Below are 22,683 nucleotides of genomic sequence, written 5' to 3' on the forward strand. Positions count from 1 at the left end.
GGGCAGCCCACCAGCTCAGCAGGCTCCGGCCCTCTCAGAATAATAGAAGGCTACAATTCTTAAATTCTTTGCCTAGCCTGCCTTCCAAGGTATTTGCCTCCCAAACTCACCTGCTCTACAGTTCTTCCCTTGACCCTCCAACTCAAGACACCCCCATCTTGGCCTGTACCCACAGTCACCTCTGCTACTAAATGTGGATTACAGTACCAAGTGGTTCAGAACCACAAGAACTCTTAGCAGGCAGCCACCCCAACGCCATCATCGCTCCGTGGAGCAGGGACCAGCGGGGCAGAAGCTGCTCTCCTGCAGCAATCTGCACGTAGGCCATAGTGAATTTTGGTCTAAGGCTGCTTGGTCTTCACTGATTACCCTGGTCCTCCATTTTACCTCCATGTGACACATTTATCACAGTAAAGGAGCAGGAAACTGGGTCATGTCATCCATACAAGAGCCATGAAGCCACTACAAATGATCCTGTAAATCAGGGCTTACTGACATGGGAAAATGAAGAGAACACACTGTGCAGTGCAAAGGCGGATGGGAGCAGTGCCACGTACGGCAACCTGTGCACAAGTTGATGTCTGTATTTATGCACAGAGATATTTCTGTGGAGGACCTTACTAAAAACAGGAACGATGGCATCACTAGGTGAGGTGATCTGAGGTTATCTTTACTTCCTAATCCTCTGAAAAGCTTAAATGTTTTATTTTATGCATAAAGTTTTCTTGGAGCAAAAGACTTTGCTTTGCTTTTGTTTGCTTTGCAAAACAGGTTAATAAAGCATACTTATGCTACAAATTGCTTAAAACAATATTAAATGAGATGTGATTGTGTGTATAAAATAATATGAATAAAGCATATATTAAAGACATATATATAGATAGATCAAAAAGTGACTAGCAATTGAATTTCTGATTGCAGAGACTGCACGTGACTTTTTTCTTCTACTTTTCTAGTTTTTCCAATTTTCCAAAATGAGTATATGACAGTGAACTTCAGACCCAGGAAAATGGGGACTATCTTTAATTAGTAGGGTGCTGATCAGTCAGGACATCCATGTGAAATTTTGTCTCCAATCACAGCATAAGCACAAGGGCAGGAAGTGCTCACACTTTTTTCTCTCCTGGAACAGTTCCCAACTCTTTGTACACTATAGGGAAATAAGGAAATGTTCAATTGCATGTGACAAGGCTCTTTTTCTGCTCAAGGACATACTTTATTTGGGGAGGTCTTGATCTCTCGAGAGGCCAGACCTGAGCTTCTAAGTGTATCATATAGGATTCCCTGCACCTGATCCACAGGGGCCAGGCTCTGGGGTTCAGGGACATTCTGCCTCTCTTCAGTATCGAAGGCTAAAACGTGGCTGGCTTTGTTGTCCTACAGGTTCAGATTTTCAAGTCAAATATGATCTGAATGAAATTTCCACAGAGAAATCACTCTGACTCTCTGGACCTACTGTCTCTGTAAAGTGACAGTAACACAACACAGGGTGACCGTGGGGCTTTCACGATGCAATACACTTGAGTGCTTAAACAGACCCAGGAAGCAGCACATGGTGCCCTAACATCAGTATCACTGCCAGAACACCTCCAGCATCCTGTGCTGAGAGCACTCAGTGAGAGGAGTCTGCCTTGCCCTGTCCCTGCCATCTGCAGATGCCCCACCTCCCTGCTGGGGCCAGGCCAAGCCACAGCTCCTGAATAAGTGCCCCAGAGAACATACTAGTGACATGCTAGAGCAAGACACCACTGGATGCTAAGTGGCTTACACTAGAGACACCGGGCCCTGGAGCAAATCAATGCAGAGCCCCCACCTTCTGCTCCTTCTACCAGCAAGCTGAGTCCCTCACCTGCACCCTGGCTTGCTGTCAGATGAACCGTTCTCCTGTTTGCCTGGGCCACAGAGCCCCACACACACTCACCTGTCCTTTCTTCGCTCCCCAAGGGACGCAGGGTTGATGGCAATTCTGGGCAACGTGGAGGCTGAGGCCTGGGATTGGCTACAGGTGGACAAGGTGTCGATGTTCAGGGGCGACTGTGGAGGCGTGCTGCATTCAGAATGCGACAGGGAACCTGCCGAGAGAGGAGCAGGAAGGCGTGGCCATGATTTGACCACACATGCGGCTCCATGTCAGCTGCAGTGCAGGGCCCTGGGGCCAAAAACTGCCTTCCATCCCACAGCACCAGGCCTAAGGCTGGGTTCATGACCCTTCCCTGACTGGCTGCAGTGACTGGCAAACTACAAGCTGTGCTCAGCAACACCGCCTCAAGACACGAGAAAGTGGCAGGGCAATGGGGAGAGGGTACACCCACAAGTTCTCACCTCTATCAGCACCCATGATGGACCGGGGGTACCTGGGTGTTAACGGGATCTTAATGCGTTCTGCCTTGAACTGCAAGTTACTTGAAGACCCTATTGTTCCATAAGGAGAGAAAACATTAGGCCTTGTAACAGCACTGTCCCCACTCCCTCACCAGCATTCAGCAGTCTGGATGGTAGCAATCAAAGCTAGACCCTGCTGCGTGTCCATGAGGGGGGCTTGATGCAGAACAGTAGTATACAAGTCTTACTTTGAGTCTCAAAACTTGTGACAGGAAGCTGTTGGGTTTTCTCCCCCAAGGCCAAAGAGTTCCCCGAGGTGCCGAGGGCCACGTGGGCATGACGGGCCCACGGAAGTGTCAGCCCTCCAGGGAAGGAGCTAAGGTAGGCCTTGGCAGGGACAGAGCTGCTGTGGCCCCCAGGAGATCAGGAAATGGGGTGTGGGTTCCCTGCTACAGCTGAGGGCAGAGCAGCAGTACCGAGGCGGGTGCTGGAAGGCAGGGAACTGGACCCGTGGGAAGTTCTCATCTCAGAGTAGTCACTGCAGGCCCTGAGGCTCAGGTCCAGGCTCAGGCGTCCCTGGTGCTGGACACTGCAAGAGAGCCAGAGGGGAGGGCTCAGGAGGAGAACCAGGACCAGATGGGGCCTGGACTTGCCTCCATGTGCAGGAAGAAGGGAGAGGTGGAAGAGCCACTCATTGTTGGCTGAGGACAGCAGACTTCCCTATGTGACTTCCCACTTGACTGCAAAGCCTCCTATATGAGGAACCTTGACTTCTGGTTCACCATGTTGTTTTGGAACTATACCAGTCCTTGGCACATCACAGGTATGCAATAAAAGTGTGCCAGATTAATAAGGATGACTTGAGCCAGCCTATTAACATAAAAAAGGTCAGGTGTATTGTTCAATGAAACAAATTCATTGGTGTGATACACGATCAGATAAAATTCTCTAGTGAGGAACTCGAGAAATGATCCCTGAAAGCAGTCTCTGGCCTATCCCTTTAGAAGGCTCAGTGCACTCAGCTCTAAAGCAGAGATAATAAACAGTACTTAGGATGGAGGATGTGACTTTGGTCTAAACACAGTGCCTGGGACATGAGCTGTATCATTATCATGTGTGTGTGTGTGTGTGTGTGTGTGTGTGTGTGTGTGTGTGTGTGGTATTAGGGTATTGGAGATGGAAACCAGGGTCATTTTATCCCTGACCAACATCCCTATCCCTATTTTTGTATTCTTTATTTTGAAATAGGGTCTTGCTGAGTTGCAAAGGGCCTCACTAAGTAGTATCTAGATCCTTCTGTCTCAGCCTCCCAAATGCTGGGATTATATGCATGCACTACCACACCCAGCTACCATATTTTTTGAAATACATTTTGAAAGTCCACGCTGATGAACTCACAGAGCACCCACAACGTTCCTTTCCCTGGGATCTCAGCAGTGTTCCAACCAGCCCCTTTCCAGCTAACCAAGGAAGCTTCTCTGCCCATAGGCCTTTCTGCACCATGGCTCTCTGTCCAGCTAGGGTACCGGGTGGCATAGAATGCCCTTACATACCTGGGAGGCAAGCCTTGGGGGCCAGCATCACGAGACACAGGTGGAGAGCTGCAGGGCCCCACCCTGTGGCTACGCACAGTGTAGATGGGGTTCCGCAGGATGGAGCTCACAGCAGTGCTGGGGGTCATGCTCCGGGGAACGGTGCCTAGAAACAAGCCGGCTGAGAACAATCACCTCAAAAGACCTGCCCAGACAACGCTGGATTTGTCCTCTCCTATATACCAGAGTCTCTTTGAAAAAGGACTCTATAGGAAAACTAGAGTGCTAACGATGAATCTGCTGTGTGGCTTTGGCAACTGATCTTTCCCCACCTGTAAAAAGGGAGAACTGTCTTATACAATTCCCGTGTCACCAGAGAGATCAGCTCAGAGAAAATACTTTGACTAGCTGGGACATGACATAGATACAAGACCAACCACCACAGAATGGGCAGCAATTCCTGATTCTCTGGGCCCCCTGGATGATAACACATGGCAGCTCCCTGAAACATCTGCCTCCCATCTCCCTGGAGACAGGGCAGCCCTCAGAGTACCTCCCAGCACCTCCCAGCTGACTCACCCACAGAGGGCCTGTTGGGGTAGAGTGGGGGGTTGCTATGCCTGCTGGAATGGCCTGGTGAGTAAGGGGACCACTCCTGGACCTCGGGGGAGAGCTCTCCACTGGCTGGGACACACTTCTGTTCCTGCAAATCAAAGACAAGAGGTGTTTGCTGGAAATAGTGAAAGAACTCAGGTACATTTGCAAGCCAGCTTCTGACCTCCTTGTATAAGAGCTCCTTCCATGCAGGCACAGGTGACAAGGGAGGGGGAAAAAACATGCCTTACACACCTGGAAGGGAAGGCCTTCCTTTACACTACCATGAGCTCCCAATTCACCTGCTAATCAGCCCACTACCCCAGGTACCCACCAAGAGCAAAGGCAAAGGGGCCGGCCAACCACAAGCCCAGGGACGCCAGCATGGGGCCACTCCACAGTCTCCCTATGACCACCTCCGCCCACTGGGGACCCACCCTACCTCCAGAAACTGAGCAGGAATCACCACAGGAGCAAGCTTGGGGCGGAAACTGGGTGCAGACTTTGGCCGACGGCGCTTCTGCCCCATCTCGTCCACCTTCTGGGAGGTGAGGTCCTCATCACAGGACTTTTTGGCCGGCAGGTAGGAGGAGTCCCCGTCCCCTTCGGGGTAGTAGCTGGGGGCGATGCGGACCCTGGCCTTGCGAGGGGGCGATGCGTGCACGGGTTCCCCAAGGTCTGTGTCAGGTGGTGCGGCGCTTGGCGGGCTGGTGGATGGGGAGCTGCCCACCAAGGTAGCCTCTGACTCAGAACTGGTTTCCAGCCTATGCTGGAACTTGATGGAGTCACTTCTCCTGGGGGGCTTTGGGGGTGTCAGAGGCCCCACCCTCTTGGAGGGCTGGGGGGAGTGCGCAGACCCAGGGCCTGGGAGCAAACAGTCTATTTTAGGGGGTGTCTGGGGGCGTTTGAAAGTGTTTGGGTCAAAGATGGACTTTCTTTGCTTTGGCTTCTTGTAAACGGAGAGTTTCTCTGGCCCTGCCGTGGAGCCGAGCACAGCCTTGGGCCAGGTGCCGCTGCTGTTGGAGCCCTCAGGGTCTGCCTTGTCCAGGGGGGCCTCCAGTACCCCACAGGGGCCCACCTCAGTCTCGAAGGGCAGCAGTGGCCGCCTGCTCCGCATGTCCAGCAGCCCATAGCCACGCTCCCCAGAGGCATCGGAGCGGAAGGAGCTCAGGCTTCGTTCAGAGTTGCTAGGACAGGCCTGGGGGGAGCCCGGAAAGGGGCTCCCAGAGAAAGGCTTGTGCAGAAAACAGGTGCTGCCTCCAGGGGGGCCCAGCTCCTTCCTATCTTCCAGCTGGTCAGCATAGAAGATCTCTGTCTGTGTGGAGTTGTTGTGCTGCATCAGGTTCCGTTTGTTATGAGCCTGGACCTCTGGGCCATGGGCTCGAAGACTCAGCATCTTATCAGAGTCCTTGATGTTTTCAAAGATGTTCTGGCCACTCCACGAAGTGCTCTGAGGGAATACCTAAGCCGGATTGTACAGCAGGAAGAAAGAGGAGGGGAGATGGCAGGGCTTGGAGCTGGCACTAAAAACCATCTTGGTGACAGAGCTGACTACAGGGATAAGCCACATTCCACCCTCCAAAAGTGCTATATGGACGGACAGACAGACAGACACACACACACAGACACACACACACACACACACACACACACACACACACAGACACACACACACACACACACACACCTGCCATTAAAGGTGACGTTTCTCATAGCCCTCACCACTTCGAACTCACAAGACAATGAAGTTCTCCTGACTTTGAACAATATCTGCAATCACCTGGATGCTGTTCTGTACATTGTTTTAAAATTAAGCACAAAACCAGGTGTGGTGGCATATGCTTGTAATCCCAATACTTGGGAGGTTGAGACAGGAGGTTTGCAGGTTTGTACTCAGCCTCAGCAATTTAGTGAGGCCCTCAGTAACTCAATAAGACCCTGTTTCAAAATAAAAATAAAATGAGCTGGGAGCAGCAGGGCAAGGTGACACAGGCTTGTAATCTCAGCACTTGAAAGGCTGAGACAGGAGGATCACACAGGTTCAAAGCCAGCCTCAGCTACTTAGTGAGGCTCTCAGCAACTTAGTAAGACTCTGTTTCCAAATTAAAAGTATAAAATAGGTCTGGGAGTATAGCTCCAATGTAGAAAAGTGCCTGGGTTCCACCCCCAGTACCACCAAAAAAAAAGGGTTGGGAGCATAGCTCAAAGGTAGAATGCCCCTGGGTTCAATCTCTAGTACCACACAAAAATAAATAAATAATAAAATTAAGCATAAAAGCACATCTTTCATGGTATACCCAGGCAATGGAATATTCATCAGAGCTAAAAAGAAATGAACTGTCAAGTATGAAAACACATGAAGGAAGCTTCAATGCATGTTACTAAGTGAAGAAGCCATCTGAAAAGGCTGCATGCTATGATTCCAGTCTCATGATTCTGAAAAAGGTAAAAGTTTGGAATTGTACCAATAACAGGATATTAAAATTAAAAAAAACAAACTAAGAAGAACTAAGGGGGGGAAAAAAAGTTTGGAGAGAGTAAAAGGACCAGTGGTTGTTGAGGGCTTATGGAGAGGGAGAAGTGACCAGGCAGAACACAGGGGACTTTTAGAGCAATGACACGATTCTGTAGAGACTATGATGCTAGGTACATGTCAGTACACACTGGCTAAAACCTTTTGCAGGGGAGTGAACCCTCAGGCTGCAGTGTAGCTCAGTAGGAGAGCGCTTGCCTAGCACGTGGTAAGCCCTGGTTCAATCCTCAGTACTAAAAAGAACAAAAGAGTGGACCCTCATGAAACTCTGCATTTTATTTGTGTGTGTGTGTGTGTGTGTGTGTGTGTGTGTGTGTGTGTGTGGTACTGGGGTTCCTGGAAGCCCTTCTACTTCCAGGCTACACTCCCAGACCTATTTTATACTTTTTTATTTTTTGGAAACAGGGTCTCTTAAGCCAGCGGGGCTGGCTTCGAACTAGTGCGACCCTCCTGTCTCCGCCTCCCAAGCGCAGGGATTACAAGCGTGCGCCACCACACCCGGCAAACTCTGCATTTTAGTTGGCATTAACTCATCAGTATTGGTTCCTCAATTGTAACAAATGTACCACAATAATGCAAGATGTCAGTAATAGGGTGAAGGGTGAGGATGGTGGCAGCTTGGCTGAGGAAGTATATGCCAAATCTCTGTCCCAACCCAGCTGCTGTACAAACCTAAATCAGCTCCCAAAAAAGTCTATTAACTTAAAAATAATGAAGTCATTTAAAACACAACTTTTAATGAAATGAATGGGCCTGTTACCCCCCCAACTTTCTATTATTTGTTTCAACTATGTAGAAAGTTGACAGGAAAGTATAATAAATGCCCTTAAACCCACAAACTACACTAACAATACTGCAACAAACTGTATTTATTGTTTATTTCTATATTAGTAATGTAGGAGACGGAAAGTTAGAAACATCTTGACATTTCACCCCTCACAACTTCAGCTCATAACCCCTCACACAAGGCTTTTCTCCTAACTGACCTCGACACTATCATTGTCCTAAGAAAATTAACAGTTCTGTAAGATTATCTAATTTTCTGGTCCAGACTTAAATGTACTCAGTGGTCCCCAGCACGGCTTTTACAGCTGTCTTGCCCCCTTCCCCCTAGCCAAGATCCAGCCAGCTTCACTCATTCCCTGCAGTTCGTAAACTGATAACTGCTTGACACTGAGCAGTGGCTGAGGCTCTGTGCAGCACTCATGGAGAGTGCAGCCGGGTGGGGGTCTTACCTTCAGCAGGGAAAGGGTCAAGGCGTCCTGGCAGCTGCGCAGCAGAGATTCACATTCGTTCAGGGACTTGTTGTCCAGTGCAATGCCATTAATCTAGGGCCAAACAGAGAGCTGGTCAGGCCCACTGGCAAGGTGATCTCAATGCCACTCTCAGGTCTGCCAGGCCAGGGGCTCAACCCACCTGCCACACCATGATGGTGGATGGTGGGTAAGTTCTGTAAAGTGCCAAAGTCAGGTGTTAGCAAAGGAGTAAAAGGCCCTCCTAGGAGGCCTGGTCTCAGGTAAGGGGATGCAGAAGCACATAAAGCCCAAGCCTTAACATTGTTCTAGTGGAAAGAGCCTGACCTTCTGGGACTAGAACACCAAGAACTCTGCCACGTGATGCTGGACTGCAGCTCAGAACTCCTCAGCCCCACCCCTTCATCCATGAAACAGCAGAGAAACCTGTGTGTCTCTGGGGGTCAGGGAAAAAACATGGCTGCAAAGGGCCTTTGTAGCCCCTAAGCACCATAGGAGTGAAGTGCTGCCATGGCTCACAAGGAGAAAACGACCTCAATCCCTTCTCCGGAATCTGCCACATTCTCAAAGACAGCTCCCTTTTTCCCCAAGTCCATGTGCAACACTGAAGGGCTGGACCATGATGCTTCCACGCCATGGGAGCCACTCAGCAATAATAAGGATCACAAGTCAGCACACACAACCACCTGGACGGTGATGATAGCACGGTGCCAAAAGCGCCTGAGAGCCACACGCCATGAGATCCCACTCATACAGCATCTCACAATGACCAGATTAAGCTGGAATGGTGGTTCATGCCTATAATCTCAATACTTGAGGAGCTGAGACAGGAAGCAAGACCCTCAATAACTTAGCAAGATCCTGTTTCAAACTGAAAAACAAAATAGGGCTAGGGGCCAGGCATGGTGGTGCATGCTTGTATTCCAGCGCTTGGGAGGCTGAGACAGAAGGATGGCACAGGTTCAAAGCCAGCCTTAGCTATTTAGTGAGGCTCTCAGCAACTTAGTGAGACCCTGTTTCCAAACAAAGTATAAAATAGGTCTACCTATTTCTGAGTATAGCACAGAGGTAGAAAAGCTCCTGGGTTCCACTCACAGTACCACCAAAAAATAAAAAAATAAAAATATATGGCTGGGGGTGTATCTCAAAGGCAGAATGCCGCTGGGTTCAATCCCAGAAAAATAAATAAATAAATAAATAAATAAATAAATAAATAAATAAATAAATAGCTGGGATATAGCCCAGAGGCAGAATTCCCCTGGGCTTAATCCCCAAGACCGCACACACACACAGACACACACACACACACACACACACACACACACACACACACACACACACAAGGGACCAAATTATTGTGACAGAATAAATCAGATGCCAGGGTGAGTGATGGTAGAGTAAAGGTGGTGTGATTATAAAAGAAGACCTCTGTGGTATGGGACAGTACTTTTTGTTGTTGTTTGTTTTTGGTACTGAAGGTTGAAAATCAGAGGCATTTGACCTCTGAGCTGCATCCCTGGCCCTATTTTTTTTTTTTTTTTTTGAAACAAGGTCTTGCTAAGTTGCTGAGGCTGGCCTTAAATCCGTGATCTTTCTATCACCACCTCCCAAGTACAGAGATTACAGGCTTGAGCAATGGGATGATTCTACATATGACTATGGTGGTTACCCAGAACTACACACACACACAAACACACACACACTGTACCATAGTCAACTTGCTGGCTGTGTGTGTGTGTGCACGTGCGTGGGCATGCAAGCATGCATGTACTAACGTGCACATGTGTTTTGGCGAATATGTGAAGCATTGAGCTCTCTCACATGCAGGAGGTGGGGCTGAAAAGGCCACCACCCTTCTAGAGCACAAGGGCCAAGATAGCATTGAATCCTAAATGCTTATGCCTTCTGACCAGTGGTCCCATTCCCAGAAATTTACCCCATGGCACATTCCCATGAGTCCCCTTGGAGGGAGGCACCAGTGACCATGCAGCACTGCTTATGGCTTCTTGCTTAAACCTGCCATCCATCCAGGTAGAGCAGACAGCCAGCTCCATCCTTAACACTCACCGCCACGATCCTGTCTCCCACGGCGAGGGACCCTTCCTTGGCGGCAGGGCTTCCAGGCACCACAGCGGCAGCATACACTCCGTTCTCCAGACTGATACCACTATCTGCAGACACAGGACCTCAGTGGGCAACCACTTGCTTGGCTGTCCAGCCCCATCTTTGTCAAGTAAACTTATAAAAGGCAATGTCAGTGGACTGCACCCTGTCCAGCCCAGTACCCTACCCAGTCACACCCAGTCTCGTGACTCAAGACACTCAGGAGCCAGACGATCTCTGGCCAGGAAAGCACACAGGCTACTCTTAAATGGCATCAACACCCCATCCCTGAGGGCAATGTGCTCTTGGCAGGAAGGGCATCTGCCAGTTCTGCAGGCCCCTACCTTTGTGTCCGCTGAGGTTGATGTGCAAGGGTGTGACCACCTTCCCACCTAGGGACTTTCTCCGTCGCACGACCATGTTGATGGCCCCCTCTCCATGGAGGAGAGCCTTGATGGCCTGCTTCTTGTCCTTGTTGATGAGGTCCACGTCATTAATTCTCAGCAACCAGTCATTGACCCTGAGGAGGGTACAGCCAGGTCAGTACCTGTGCATACCTGGGACACCTGAGAGCCTCAGCATGGTCAAATACCAAAAGGTGGGTGCCCGGGTCCATGCTCAGGATGATTTCCTCTTCCAGGAGCACATGGTGGCTAAACTTGCAGCTGTTGGAGCTGAACAGCCTGGCTTCAAATCCTGGCTCTGCCACTTACTAGCTATGGTCCTAGCTCCTCTGGGTCTCAATGTCCTCATCCATAAGATGGGGCAAGAGTTGCACCTATCTCATAGGATTGTAAAGATGAAACAACTAATTTACATCAAGAACTTAAACCAGTACTTAGCAAGTAGCACTCATAGAATGAGCACGCAGCACACATCCTGGGCTCTCCACATGTACCACCATGCCCTTTCCTATCCAGAGAAGCAAAGGACAGCATCTGGTAAGCAGAGAAAATTCAGATTCAGGGGCATGAGAGGCAGCTTCCTTAGGTAGTGGCTGAGCCTGAGGCCTCGGCACACTCCAGGTCTCCAGATGTGGCCACATTCATTTCAGCTACTCAGCTCTCTCTGGGCCGTCTGCATTGAGCTGGAGAGCCTGGGCCTCCTCAACTCTTACCTCAAGCGGCCGTCAGCAATGCTTCCTTTGTCCACTTTGGTGACAAATATGCCGCAGTCCCCTGGGAGACACGGCTCATTCACACCTTCTGCCATGTCGAACCCAAGTGCTTTCAAGTCAAAATCCTCCTGTCAAAACAGCAGCGGCAACGCGCTTTACCAAGCAGAGAAGAGAAACACTCAACTCTTCAACCCCAGGAGATGGAGAGCCAGGAGCAGCTACAATCCACCCTCCAGCAGATCCACATCCCTGCCAAGGCCCCGCCTGGTGCATCTGCCTCTTCCCCCTGCCTCCCATCAGCTGTCCTAGTGCCACTGGCGGACGCAGAACACCAACCTGCTGCAACCCAGCCTGGTCAGCTGCAGGGAAGGACACATCTCCTTCACCCTGCCCCCAAGAGGAAGAGCTGACCCTCCAAACCAGGAGCTGTGAGCCAGGGCCACCGCTGGAGAGCCATCCTCCCCCACCCCCACCCCCAGTCTCCACGTCAAGGAGAGCAAGGGAGAAAAGCTGTCAAGGGCAGCTCACCGTCTCCCGTTCAAACTCTACAACTTCCGTTTCCCACTCCATGGAATCTGTGTCGATGGCTGAGTCGTGGGAGCTATGGGCCATCAGCTGCCGGAATCGGGCCTCCTTTTCCAACTGGGATTCCACCTGCTCCCTGTGAAGAGAGAGAGAGATAAGCCATGGCCCCTTTGGGAGGCAAAAGAGCCTACCACATCACAGCTCCAAACCAAGGTGGCCATTAACTGTGATCCTGGGCTTCCCCCTTCTCCAAAACAGCTTCCCCATAAGCATAGAGGGTCCTGGAGTATCAGTGGGCTTCAGTGATTTTTTTTCTTTTTTTTCTGGTACTGGGGATGAAACCCAGAGGCATTCTACCTCTGAGCTACACTCACAGCCTTATTTTTTATTCTTTATTTTAAAACAGGGCCTCACTAAGTTGCAGAGAATCTCATTAAGTAGCTGAGGCTTGCCCCAATCCTCCTGTCTCAGAGAATCTCACTAAGTAGCTAAGGCTTGCCACAAACCTCCTGTCTCAGCATCCCAAGTACCAAGATTACAAGCATGTGTCACCACACCTAGCTCAATTAAGCCCTTTGTCTCCTATACTAATTAGGTCAAAATAGATCATGGATTTAAATGTAAAACATAAAACTTTTAGAAGAATATCTTTGACCTGCTGGTCTATATGAGAGATTCTTACATTTAATATAATTCACTGAACATTTTTATTAAAAATCAATAAACTGGACTTTATCAACATTAAAAACTTTAGCTCTAACTACGAACAAGTACAGAGGACGGGAAAAAAGACTAAGAAATCTTATCATAGGCCTCAGTGACTCACAGGTGATGCCCTTCTTTCTAAAAATCCAGGCCCAGGCCACCTTGACAGTTCATGTACACTGCCCACTGGGCTCTCAGCACACATGTGACCTGCTTTTGTCTTCTGCTTCCAGGGCAGGCTCCCAGGTCTGCACAATGGCTGGGCTGTGCCCTCACTGGTCAGCTCTAGAAGGCTCCTCAGCTTCCAGGGCCTCTTCCTGAGACCCTGCTCCATCCACCCCAAGCCAGTGTGGCCTGAAGCCTCTCTGCACTGGTCTCGCCTGCCATCATGGGCATGTTTAAGTTTCTACAGGCTGAGGGCTTCCTAGGAAGCAGCAGGGGGTCCCTAGCAAGCATACTACTGAGAGGAGGTACAGATGCAAACATGCTAAACAAACAATCTGGTGATTCTCTGTTCTAGCCAACTCTGCTTCAAGCAAGATGCAAAACCTTGAAATTTCCCTTCAAAGAGGTTTCATCCCTGATTTCATCACTTGCCAAGCCCAAGGTGGATCCCTAGGGAGAGCCTGTCACTTTGTCCCTGAACCTCTGAAATATTCCTTGACACTCTCCAGCTCCAGCAGGTGAGGGTCCCCATTTGGTATGTGAAGCTACTTGCCTTAGTAGGTCTTATCGAGTGGGGAGGAAGGGAAGCTGTCACTCCCTTCTGAAAGACATTAATGGGTGTGTGAGGCTTATACACTCATACTTGCACCCTTGAGCTTTTCACTGCCCCTCACTACACTGTCAGCTCAGGAAATGTCACACAACAGACAGCTACAGCTTCCCAACAAGAGCCTGGTTCTAGACCACACATTGGTTACCAGGCTCTGCCAATGGCTATTTTAAAACTCTGAATTCTGTATTTCTAATCCTCTGCTAAGGGACACCAGATGTTTAAACGACCCTCAGAGCCAGGTGTGGTGGCGCACACTTGTAATTCCAGCGCTTGGGAGGCTGAATCAGGAGAATCTCACAAGTTTGAAGCCAACCTAAATTACTTAGTGAGGCTCTCAGCTTAGTGAGACCCTGTTTCCAAATAAAATATCAAATAGGTCTGGGAGTATAGCCCGGAGGTAGAAAATCCCCTGGGTTCCACCCCCAGTACCACAAAGAAATAGAAAATAAAATAAGTGGCCCTGAGCGAGTGTGTTGTGACCAAGGGGAGGGTGTCTGACACCCAGTCTTCCAAATGGGCATGCACGGAACACTGGTAGAATGGGCACTGAGCGATCGTGAGAGTGGCCTGGAAGACACTCAAGCCCAGTCTGTGATGTGATTTGTTTACTGCTTGAACCCTCAACGGGCCTGCCTCCTCTGCTCTGCGCTCCTTGGGAGCAGAGGCTTGGCCTGCTTGTTTTGTTCTGTTTGCCCCTCGTGAGCCCTCACTCACACAGAACAGGCACTTGACAAACGCTGCTGAGTGAATGAGTGGGGAGGGGAAAGAATGGATGAGTGCTATGTGCATGGCTGCCCCCCCCCCCCGGACTGCCTGGGACAGGGACCGTCCTTCCTTGTGACTTGGCACACGGTGCCCCATCTCCATGGCTTATCATAGGGCTGGGCCTGTCTTTTGTGCTGGTCTAAGAATCCTAACTAGCTGCCAAGGAGGAGCCAGCATCCGTACTCATGCTACAGAATGATGAAGTAAAGCTGAGTGTGGGGACTTGGCAAGGTCTGCACACAAGGACAGGCTTCGCTCTGAAAGGGGGTGACGTCACGGTCCCGGCACACGGCCACCCAAGCCTACTTGAGCTCCTTGAGCTCGCGGCTGATGTCATTCTTCTGTTTCCGAGTGTCGTCCAGGCTGCGCAGGGCCTCGGCCAGCTCACTCACGGCCCTGTCCCGCTCCCGCCGCAGGTTATCACACAGAGTCCTGGTAGGGAAGGCACAGGGCAAGGGCAAGGTCAGCTTGAGAGGGATACGGGGGAGGGTCGGGAAAGGGCTTGTGTCACAGCAAAGGGCTGCAGACACACACCTCACACCCAGACACATGGAAGGAGCGCTATGGAACCTGGCGCAGACAGCCCCAGTCACTGGGGTGGGTTCCCAATGCCCTATGCCCCTTCTGTTTCACCCCTGGTGTGGCCACAGTTAAGGAAGGACTGTAGCACACACTCGGTCACTCTGACACAGGCTTGTGGGGCAAGGAGGGCCTCTCTTCTTCAGTGAGCACCCAGCCTGCCCAGAGCCCCATGCCCCAGCACCCACCACATATCCTAACTACCCACAGACAGGGCCTCCTAGAGCTTCCCCTCAACCTGCAGCTAGGCTAAGGAGCCCCCTTGGCCAGGACCCAGACCTACCACATCTCTACAGTCCTGAGCTCTTCCCGGGGGCCACATGAAAGCCTGGTGGGACTCTATGGAAGGAGACCCCAGCCCACCCCAGCCATCCAGAGGAGGGGGAGACACATGACCAGCAGTGTTGGGCAGACTGCTCTTTGCTACTTCCAGAAACAGATATATCTAGGGGACTGGTTCCCACATCGCTATAGCCCCGTGTCTCTCCTGCTTCCATAAGAGCCCAACTCAGGACCCTGAAGAGTCCTACAGAACAGGTCAGAGCAGCAGCAGACAGCAAGCAAACACTGGGCTCAGTGCTCCCCCTGCTCCTGGATGCCCTCCACTGGCAGGCCCTTGCCATCCTCATCTCCATTTCCTGACCAGCCCCAGGAGGACTGGCTTCTCCCTTGATTAGCCTCAAGGGATATTTCAGGATCCCCCCCATGACTTATTCATTACCACCATGGCCTCTGCTGGTCCTGTCCCAGCCCAGGGTCATGTCCACACTCCCTGGCTTCCCTTGAGGCTCTCACCAGCTATCCGGGGGGACTGTGTCAACCTCGTCCCTGGGACTCACAAGTGATTGACCATCCCCAGCCAAACCCACACTCCTGCCCTGAGCACAACACAGACTCCTTCCATCTTCAAAGCCCATCCTTCTTCTCCACCTGGAGAATTTCCATCATGCTTCAAGGTCCAACTTGAGTGCCATGCTTTCTGGAGAGACTGTCTCACACCCCAAGTACCTGCAAACCCCAGCACAGCCCTGGCCAATGTCCCAGACATTACATTGATAAATTGTCCTCCTCTGGGTGAATTCGTTAAGAGCACACACACACACACCCAATGCCACACCTGGGCATGAAGCTGTAACTGTTTTCTGTATTTTTATCTTTTTAATGAACTCGTTAAAATCTTCAAATTAAATAAAGTAAATTGTCCTCCTCCACTGTCCCCCAGCCAAGCTGACCTGGGCCCCTCACTGGCAACATCTGCATCTGGCAGTGGATCTCAAGGTCTCTTGCTCAAGGGATCCCAGCACACAAGAGGCATTTCTGACTCACTGCTATCATCAGAAGCTCTCAAAGCAGCTGGGCTTGTGCCACGTCACAGGGATCTCACCTGGACACAGCACACACTCAGGACATCTTGAGGGACGGGGATGAAATGGGAAGGAGAGCGAAAATAAAAAACTAAAGGGAAGGGGAAAGGGTGGGGTATCAGCTAGAGGTGAGAGGGGAGGGACCCAGATCCCTGCCCCCTTCCCTGCACATGTGGTGAACCACTGTGACCCTCCCAGAAGAACTTATTGTGTTCTGGAGACACACAGACCCATGCCTGCCCACAGGTACCCATACCGGATGCTGTCACGCTCCGCCACAATCTTGTCCCGCTCCTGGAAGGCCCAATCCCGCCGGCACTTGGCCACTTCTGCCTCCTGGAGGGCTTCCTTCAACTCCTGGCACAGAGCCCTGCACTGCTTTCGAAGGATCCCCACCTCCTTGCTGGCTCTCCCTGCGTCCACTGTCACCGTGTCTTTGATCTGGGGGTAAGGGACAGACAAGGGAGAGATTATTGCTATCCTGGACGAGAAGCACCCTCCAAGCAGTACAGGGGCTGGGAAGCTCCTCCAGGCAGCTGGAAGGAAGAAATACTGAGCCCAGGCCAGGACACCCACTCCTGCAGCAGGACCCTCAACAACCACACACCCACAGGCACGAGCCTGGACAGGAACCCCAGTCCCTCCTTAGCCTTGGTCTCTCAGCCTGGATGCAAAGTCTCCCACGGAGTGCTTTGCCTAAGCTCTGCCCTGCCACTCACCTGCTATCCATTCTAAAGACAGCCCTCTGCAACACTCTAAAGAGTTCTCAAAACCAAAGGTAATGAGAGGAGGCAGTTGAAGGGGGCAAGAGGTGGTCACAACTCCCTGGCACTGGCCCTGTGGTGTGACACTGGCTTCTATAATCTGGCATACTGAGTTTAAAAAAAAAATACACTAATATTTTTGCTGGTGAACACTGTGCATCTATCTCAGTTTGCTCAAAAAAGCAGATATCTGGCCAGGCATGGTGGCGCAGGCTTATAATCCCAGTGCTTGGGAGGCCGACAAAGGTGGATCACACAGGTTCAAAGCCAGCGTCAGCTACTAAGTAAGGCTTTCAGCAACTTAATGGGACCCTGTTTCCAAATAAAATATAAAATAGGTCTGGGAGTAGAAAAGGCCTGGCTTCCACCCACCCCTAGTAACAACAACAACAACAACAACAACAACAACAACAACAAAAACAGATATCTGAAGCGCTTGTATCTTGACACCTCCCTATAGAGTTATAGGCTCCATAAAATTTCAAATCAAACTCATGGAAGCACTTGCATGGAAACTCATGCTATGCCTCTGTAAGCCCTAAAAAACACAGGCAATGGCGATGCCAAAGCGGGTGTCTACTGCAGGAACGGGTCCCCTCCAGTTTTTTTTGTTGTTGTTGTTGGTGGTGGTTTTTTTGTTTTTTTTTTGTTTTGTTTTGTTTTTGGTTTTTTTTTTTTTTTTTTTTTTTTTGCAGGTCGGGGGATGGAACCCAGGGGCATTCAACCTCCAAGCTACACCCCTGTTTTTTTATTCTTTAATTTGAAACAGGGTCTCACTGAGTTGCAAAGCACCTCACTAAATAGCTGAGGCTGTCTGTGAAACCTGATCCTCTGGTCTCAGCCTCCCAAATGCTGGGATTGCAAGCCTGCGTGCGCTACCACACCCCACCCAGCTTCCTCCAGCTTTCTGAACAAGCAAAATAGGGCCATCAGAGGCACTGATCCTGGGTCTCCATGCTGGCTCTCTGCCCTGAGTGGCAGAATGGAGGAAGGCAAACACACAGGAAAAAGGCTCCTGCATTGTTGCACGTGGGCCACAGAACAGGGACAACAGCCACATACTCAGAAAGACCTGAGGGTCCCACCAAGGGGGTGAAGGAGACCATGTGAAGCCTGGAGTCACTCACAACTAACCCCCATTGCTCCAGCCCAGAGCCAGGAGGCTCTGGGAAACTTGGATGAAAAGCACTTCATAACCAGAGCAACACAGCAGACATGCTCACCCCAGGAGCTGGGATAGAACGAAGACCCTGCCAGGTCCTGGACATCTTGGCCTCAACCCATTCAGGAGAAGAACATGGAATGGAATGGAAGGAAAGGAAAGGGTCATGGACAGCAATGAGGAGGAACGGAGAGAGGGGCCGAGAGTTGGGGGGAGCACAATTGCAGACACACAAAGCACCACTTCTGGGCCAAGCAGAATGAAGACGTCCTGAAGGGAGCTAGACCGCCTCGCTGTCCACGCCTCACAGCCAGGACAGCTCGGGGCCCACCATCTTGTGCAAGGAGCCAGAGCCACAGAAGAAGGAGCTAAGGGCTCAGCTCTAGAAGCCTCCAGGGCGGGAGCAGGGTTCTCCTGTCCTGCCCCCTGACTCGCTGACTCAGAACAATGCCAGGAAAAGGATTCCTACCTCAGCTGACAGGCCGACTTGAGGCTCAGCCAACACCCCCTGCGCAGGCCAGGCTGGCACAGAACTGGGTTGGACTGAAGGGCACGCCCGAGTGCAGGGGCGTCTGGGGGCTGCAGGGCTCAGGCACAAGCTTGCTAACCACGCTCCCTCCTGCTAGTTTAACAAGGGGAGCTGGGTGCTTTTCCTAGTTCTCTGCGCTCCTCACATTTCCATAGTCTATTATCAGGTCACTTCTCATATCTCAAAACCCAACCAAGTGGGCTTTCTGTCCTGTCACAGGCTTGCTGTGCATTCTGACCCTTTAGTTTGGTGAATGACTCAGTTCTTTGCAAAGTTTTCTTCATCATTTCTCTTTCTTATTTATTATTAACATTTCCCCCAATAATGAAGTGTTCAAACATCAGGATGTGAAAAGGAATGGATGGTTTACCTACGATGATTACCAAGTTCTAGTGCACTGACATTAAAATTCCTTGACATAATGGTCTTTTCAAAAATGGCATTGAGCTGGGCGTGGTGGCGTACGCTTGTAATCCCAGCACTTGGGAGGCTGAGACAGGAGTATTGCGCAGATAAAAAAAACCAGCCTCAGCTACTTGGTGAGGCTCTCAGCAACTTAGTGAGACCCTGCTTCCAAATAAAAATATAAAATAGGTTTGGGAGTATAGCCTGGAGATAGAAGGCCCCAGGGTTCCAGCCCTAGTACCACAAAACAAAACAAAACAAAACAAAACAAAACAAAACAAAACAAAATGTCATCAAGTAGGGGCTGGGGCCATAGCTCAGTGGGAGAGCACTTGCCTAGCATGTACAAGACCCTAGGGTCAATCCCCTGAGCCACAAAAGGTGAAGGGGGGGGGGATCTTCAAAGTTAATATTCCTTTTCCTCTTTATATGGTTTTTTTCACCTCAGTGGTCTGGACAGTCTCAGACCCTTGGAATGGAACTACAATTATTTTATCCATTTTTATCTACAAAACCAGATTCATAGGGATCATCTTAGTCCTAAGCAGCACAATAATAGACTCACATAGTTCCTATTCTGCATGGGCAATGTGCTAACCACATTTTCTACATTAAATCATCTGGTCATCACCACCACTCTGACACAGATGCAATTTATCATTTCCATTTAGCAGATGAGGAAATAGCCCTGGAGAGCTAAGAAAGGCAAGAGGCTAGGTGTGTGGTAACACATGCCAATAATTCCAGTACTTGGGAGGCTGACACAGGAGGATCACAGGTTCAGGGCCAGCCTCAGAAACTTAGTGAGACGCTCAGCAAACTAGCAAGACCTTCTTTCAAAATCCAAATATAAAAGGGCTGGAGGTGTAGGTCACAGGTAGAACATCCTGGGTTCAATCCCTAGCACAAAGGGGGAGAGAGAGAGCGGTAAGAGATCACATGACTGAGGAGGGCTCAGTCTTCTAGCACAAGGCGTACATCCCTCATGCTCCCCACAGCCCCCACTGCTGCCTGCACAGAAAGAGGAGCCAGTATCAATGGAGGGGCAGCCTGGTCTTCCCTCGGCCATCAGTCCTGCCCGATGCCTGGTATAATGTGATCTGTTCTAGTAACTAATGCGTACTGTCCTGCCCCTCTACACCACCCTGAACACCTGGCTTTTCAGTCCTCATAGACCACTTTTAAAGCCTGCATTCTAAATGACCTGCACAGAGAAGCAGAATAAGAAAGGATAAATAAAGAGCTCCTTTGACAGGGAGAAGATACCTGCTATGATTCTGTCTAGAGACTCTAATAGAGCCACAACACTGACTGGCAGGACGGGAAAGGACTCCCAAGCTGTCCTTAGGGTGGGCGATGCGGTGGAAATGGGCAGAAGGACGGGTGCAGAGAATCCACACTGAGTGCTCAAGAGTTGAGCTGAGTGGCTACTGAACACTCCAGTCGCTTGACCCTAGAGGCCTGACTCCCAGGGTACAATGCTGGTAGAGAAGGGCGCTGGGCTCAGCAGCCTAGCACATCTCCAGCAGGGGCCTACACAGCCTTGAAAAGGGCAGTCTAAGTGAGTCATACCTAACTGGTGGGAAAGAGCCCCTGGGGTGTTCTTCTGAGCCTATGTAGACAAGACATCACTGGCCTAAGAACTGGGTCTTGGGATCTCACTTCAAAAAGAGCAAGACTAGCTGGGTGTGGTGGCGCACACTTCTAATCCCAGTACTTGGGAGGCTGAGACAGGAGGATCACAGGTTCGCGACCAGTCTCAGCTATTTAGTAAGGCCCTCCACAACTTAGTGAGACCATGTTTCAAAATAAAGAATAAAACAGGCTAGGGATGTAGCTTGGAGGTAGAATGCCCTTGTGTTCAATCTCCAATACTGTAAAAAAAGAGAGAGCAAGACAGATCACTGACGCTCGGCATAAGAATGGTCTATGATTACTTAAGCAGAGGTGTGGACACCATGCCGTCTGTGTCACTGGATTTTCTCTTGGACGTCTAGGACTGGACCTCCCTCCCCATTCTCTCCTAGAGCCCAGACTAGAGTTGTGCATGAGCCTGAGCTCATTGGTGCCCTGCATGGTGTCTAACACCCAGCGACCATTTAGGCTACAATGCCAAGCAGCCCTCTCCTTGGGCCCAAGCGCCTTGCAGCCCCACCTACCTGCCGCAGCACCTCCATCTCCTCACTGGCTGCCTTTTTCTCAGACGTGCTGTTCTTGAGCTTGGACTCAGCCAGCTCCACCTCTGTCTGCAGCTTGTCCAGCTCAGAGATGACCTGGTCGCGCTCACTCATGATGAGCTTGTACTCGCTATACACGGCGTCCCGCTCCTCCTTGTATTTCTCAGACTCCTTGGCTGTCTTCACCTGTGTGGTCCTCAGCTCAGTCAGTTCCGATTGCAGCAGCTCCATCTCCCACTGCAAGTCCTTGTTCTGTGCCGTGGCCTTGTTCAGCTCGTGGTGGATCGCCTCAAACCTGGGGGAGGAAGGTGGCGGGACGTGGGGGGGTGCCCCCCGTCAGCTATGAGGCTGCTCTGCGCCCCACAGCTGCCAGCTCAAGCACAAAGTTCTGGATGACGTCATTCTCTGCACCCCAAGGGAGAACAGTCACAGAGGACTTGGTGCCCTGGACCGGGAATTTTTCTCAGCATTTTACAAATGCCAGAAGTTGAACTGAGAACTGGGTGCCCTCTACTAGAAATAACTTCATGTTTCTTCTATGGTCATGCTACATTGTTTTGGAAAAATTTTAATAAAAACAAAACAATGGCAGAATCACAGTACAGGGCAGACAAAAGTGACCTGAATGATTTGCTCCAACCTCTTCATTTTAGACAGAGACAGTATGGCCTTGGGAAGTGAATGGCTGGCAAAAGTCATACTGTCAGCTCAGTCCCCCCAGGCCAAGAGGTACCTGCAAGTTTCTAGACCAGTATTTCCTAAAATGTGTTCTCAGGAGCAACAATCCCAATCCTGCATAGGCCTCCAATCACAAGCCAAGCAGGCAAGGACCCTGATGACTTCATCCTGGGAAACTACCTACTGAGACCCAGACAACACTTTACATGGGAAACCGAGGAACTCTCCACAGAGCCGGTTGGTGAGCTTTATACAATACTATCTGAGGGCAGGAATCATGTATGTATGTATGTATGTATGTATGTATGTATGTATGTGTATATGTATGTTTATATCTATCATCTATCTATCTACCCACCTATCTGATCGATCTGTGGTGCTGGGGATTAAAGCTAGGGGCATTCTATTTCTGAGATGCACCCTCAGCCCAATTTTTTATTCTTGATTTTGAAACAAATTCTCAGTAAGGTGCAGAGAGCCCCACTAAGTAGCTGAGACTGTCTGAGAACTTTAATCCTCCTGTCTCAGCCTCCCAAATGCTGGGATTACAAGAGTACACCACCATGCCTGGCTCCTAAGCCCTATTTTTTGCTCTTTATTTTGAAACAGGGTCTAAGTTGCAGAGGGCCTCACTAAGTAGCTGAGGCTGTCTGAGAACCACAATCCTCCTGTCTCAGCCTCCCAAGTACTGGGATCACAAACTTGCACCACCATGTCCACCTATTATGTCTCCAAAGATGAAATTCATTAATTAAAAAAAAAGATATTTGAGGAGAACCAGTGCACTACACAATCAAC

At 50.3% G+C, this 22,683-nt stretch overlaps 1 protein-coding gene across 1 annotated transcript in view; it reads right to left on the bottom strand.

Annotated features, from left to right (window-relative positions):
• Window positions 1-22,683, bottom strand: part of DLG5 (discs large MAGUK scaffold protein 5) — a gene marked incomplete at both ends in the record, with an annotated part of 127,586 nt that overhangs the window by 16,605 nt on the left and 88,298 nt on the right. The window contains 14 exons of the mRNA XM_080694782.1: window positions 1,922-2,072; window positions 2,323-2,412; window positions 2,799-2,911; window positions 3,876-4,020; window positions 4,434-4,557; window positions 4,891-5,910; window positions 8,217-8,309; window positions 10,302-10,405; window positions 10,682-10,857; window positions 11,455-11,582; window positions 11,983-12,115; window positions 14,534-14,659; window positions 16,427-16,611; window positions 21,190-21,502. Coding sequence (XP_080550908.1) covers window positions 1,922-2,072; window positions 2,323-2,412; window positions 2,799-2,911; window positions 3,876-4,020; window positions 4,434-4,557; window positions 4,891-5,910; window positions 8,217-8,309; window positions 10,302-10,405; window positions 10,682-10,857; window positions 11,455-11,582; window positions 11,983-12,115; window positions 14,534-14,659; window positions 16,427-16,611; window positions 21,190-21,502 — 2,901 coding nt within the window. The remainder of the gene's footprint in view (window positions 1-1,921; window positions 2,073-2,322; window positions 2,413-2,798; window positions 2,912-3,875; window positions 4,021-4,433; window positions 4,558-4,890; window positions 5,911-8,216; window positions 8,310-10,301; window positions 10,406-10,681; window positions 10,858-11,454; window positions 11,583-11,982; window positions 12,116-14,533; window positions 14,660-16,426; window positions 16,612-21,189; window positions 21,503-22,683) is intronic.

This window comes from Muscardinus avellanarius, assembly GCF_963383645.1.
Source record: "Muscardinus avellanarius genome assembly, chromosome: 4".
In the NCBI taxonomy this organism is placed as follows: domain Eukaryota; kingdom Metazoa; phylum Chordata; class Mammalia; order Rodentia; family Gliridae; genus Muscardinus; species Muscardinus avellanarius.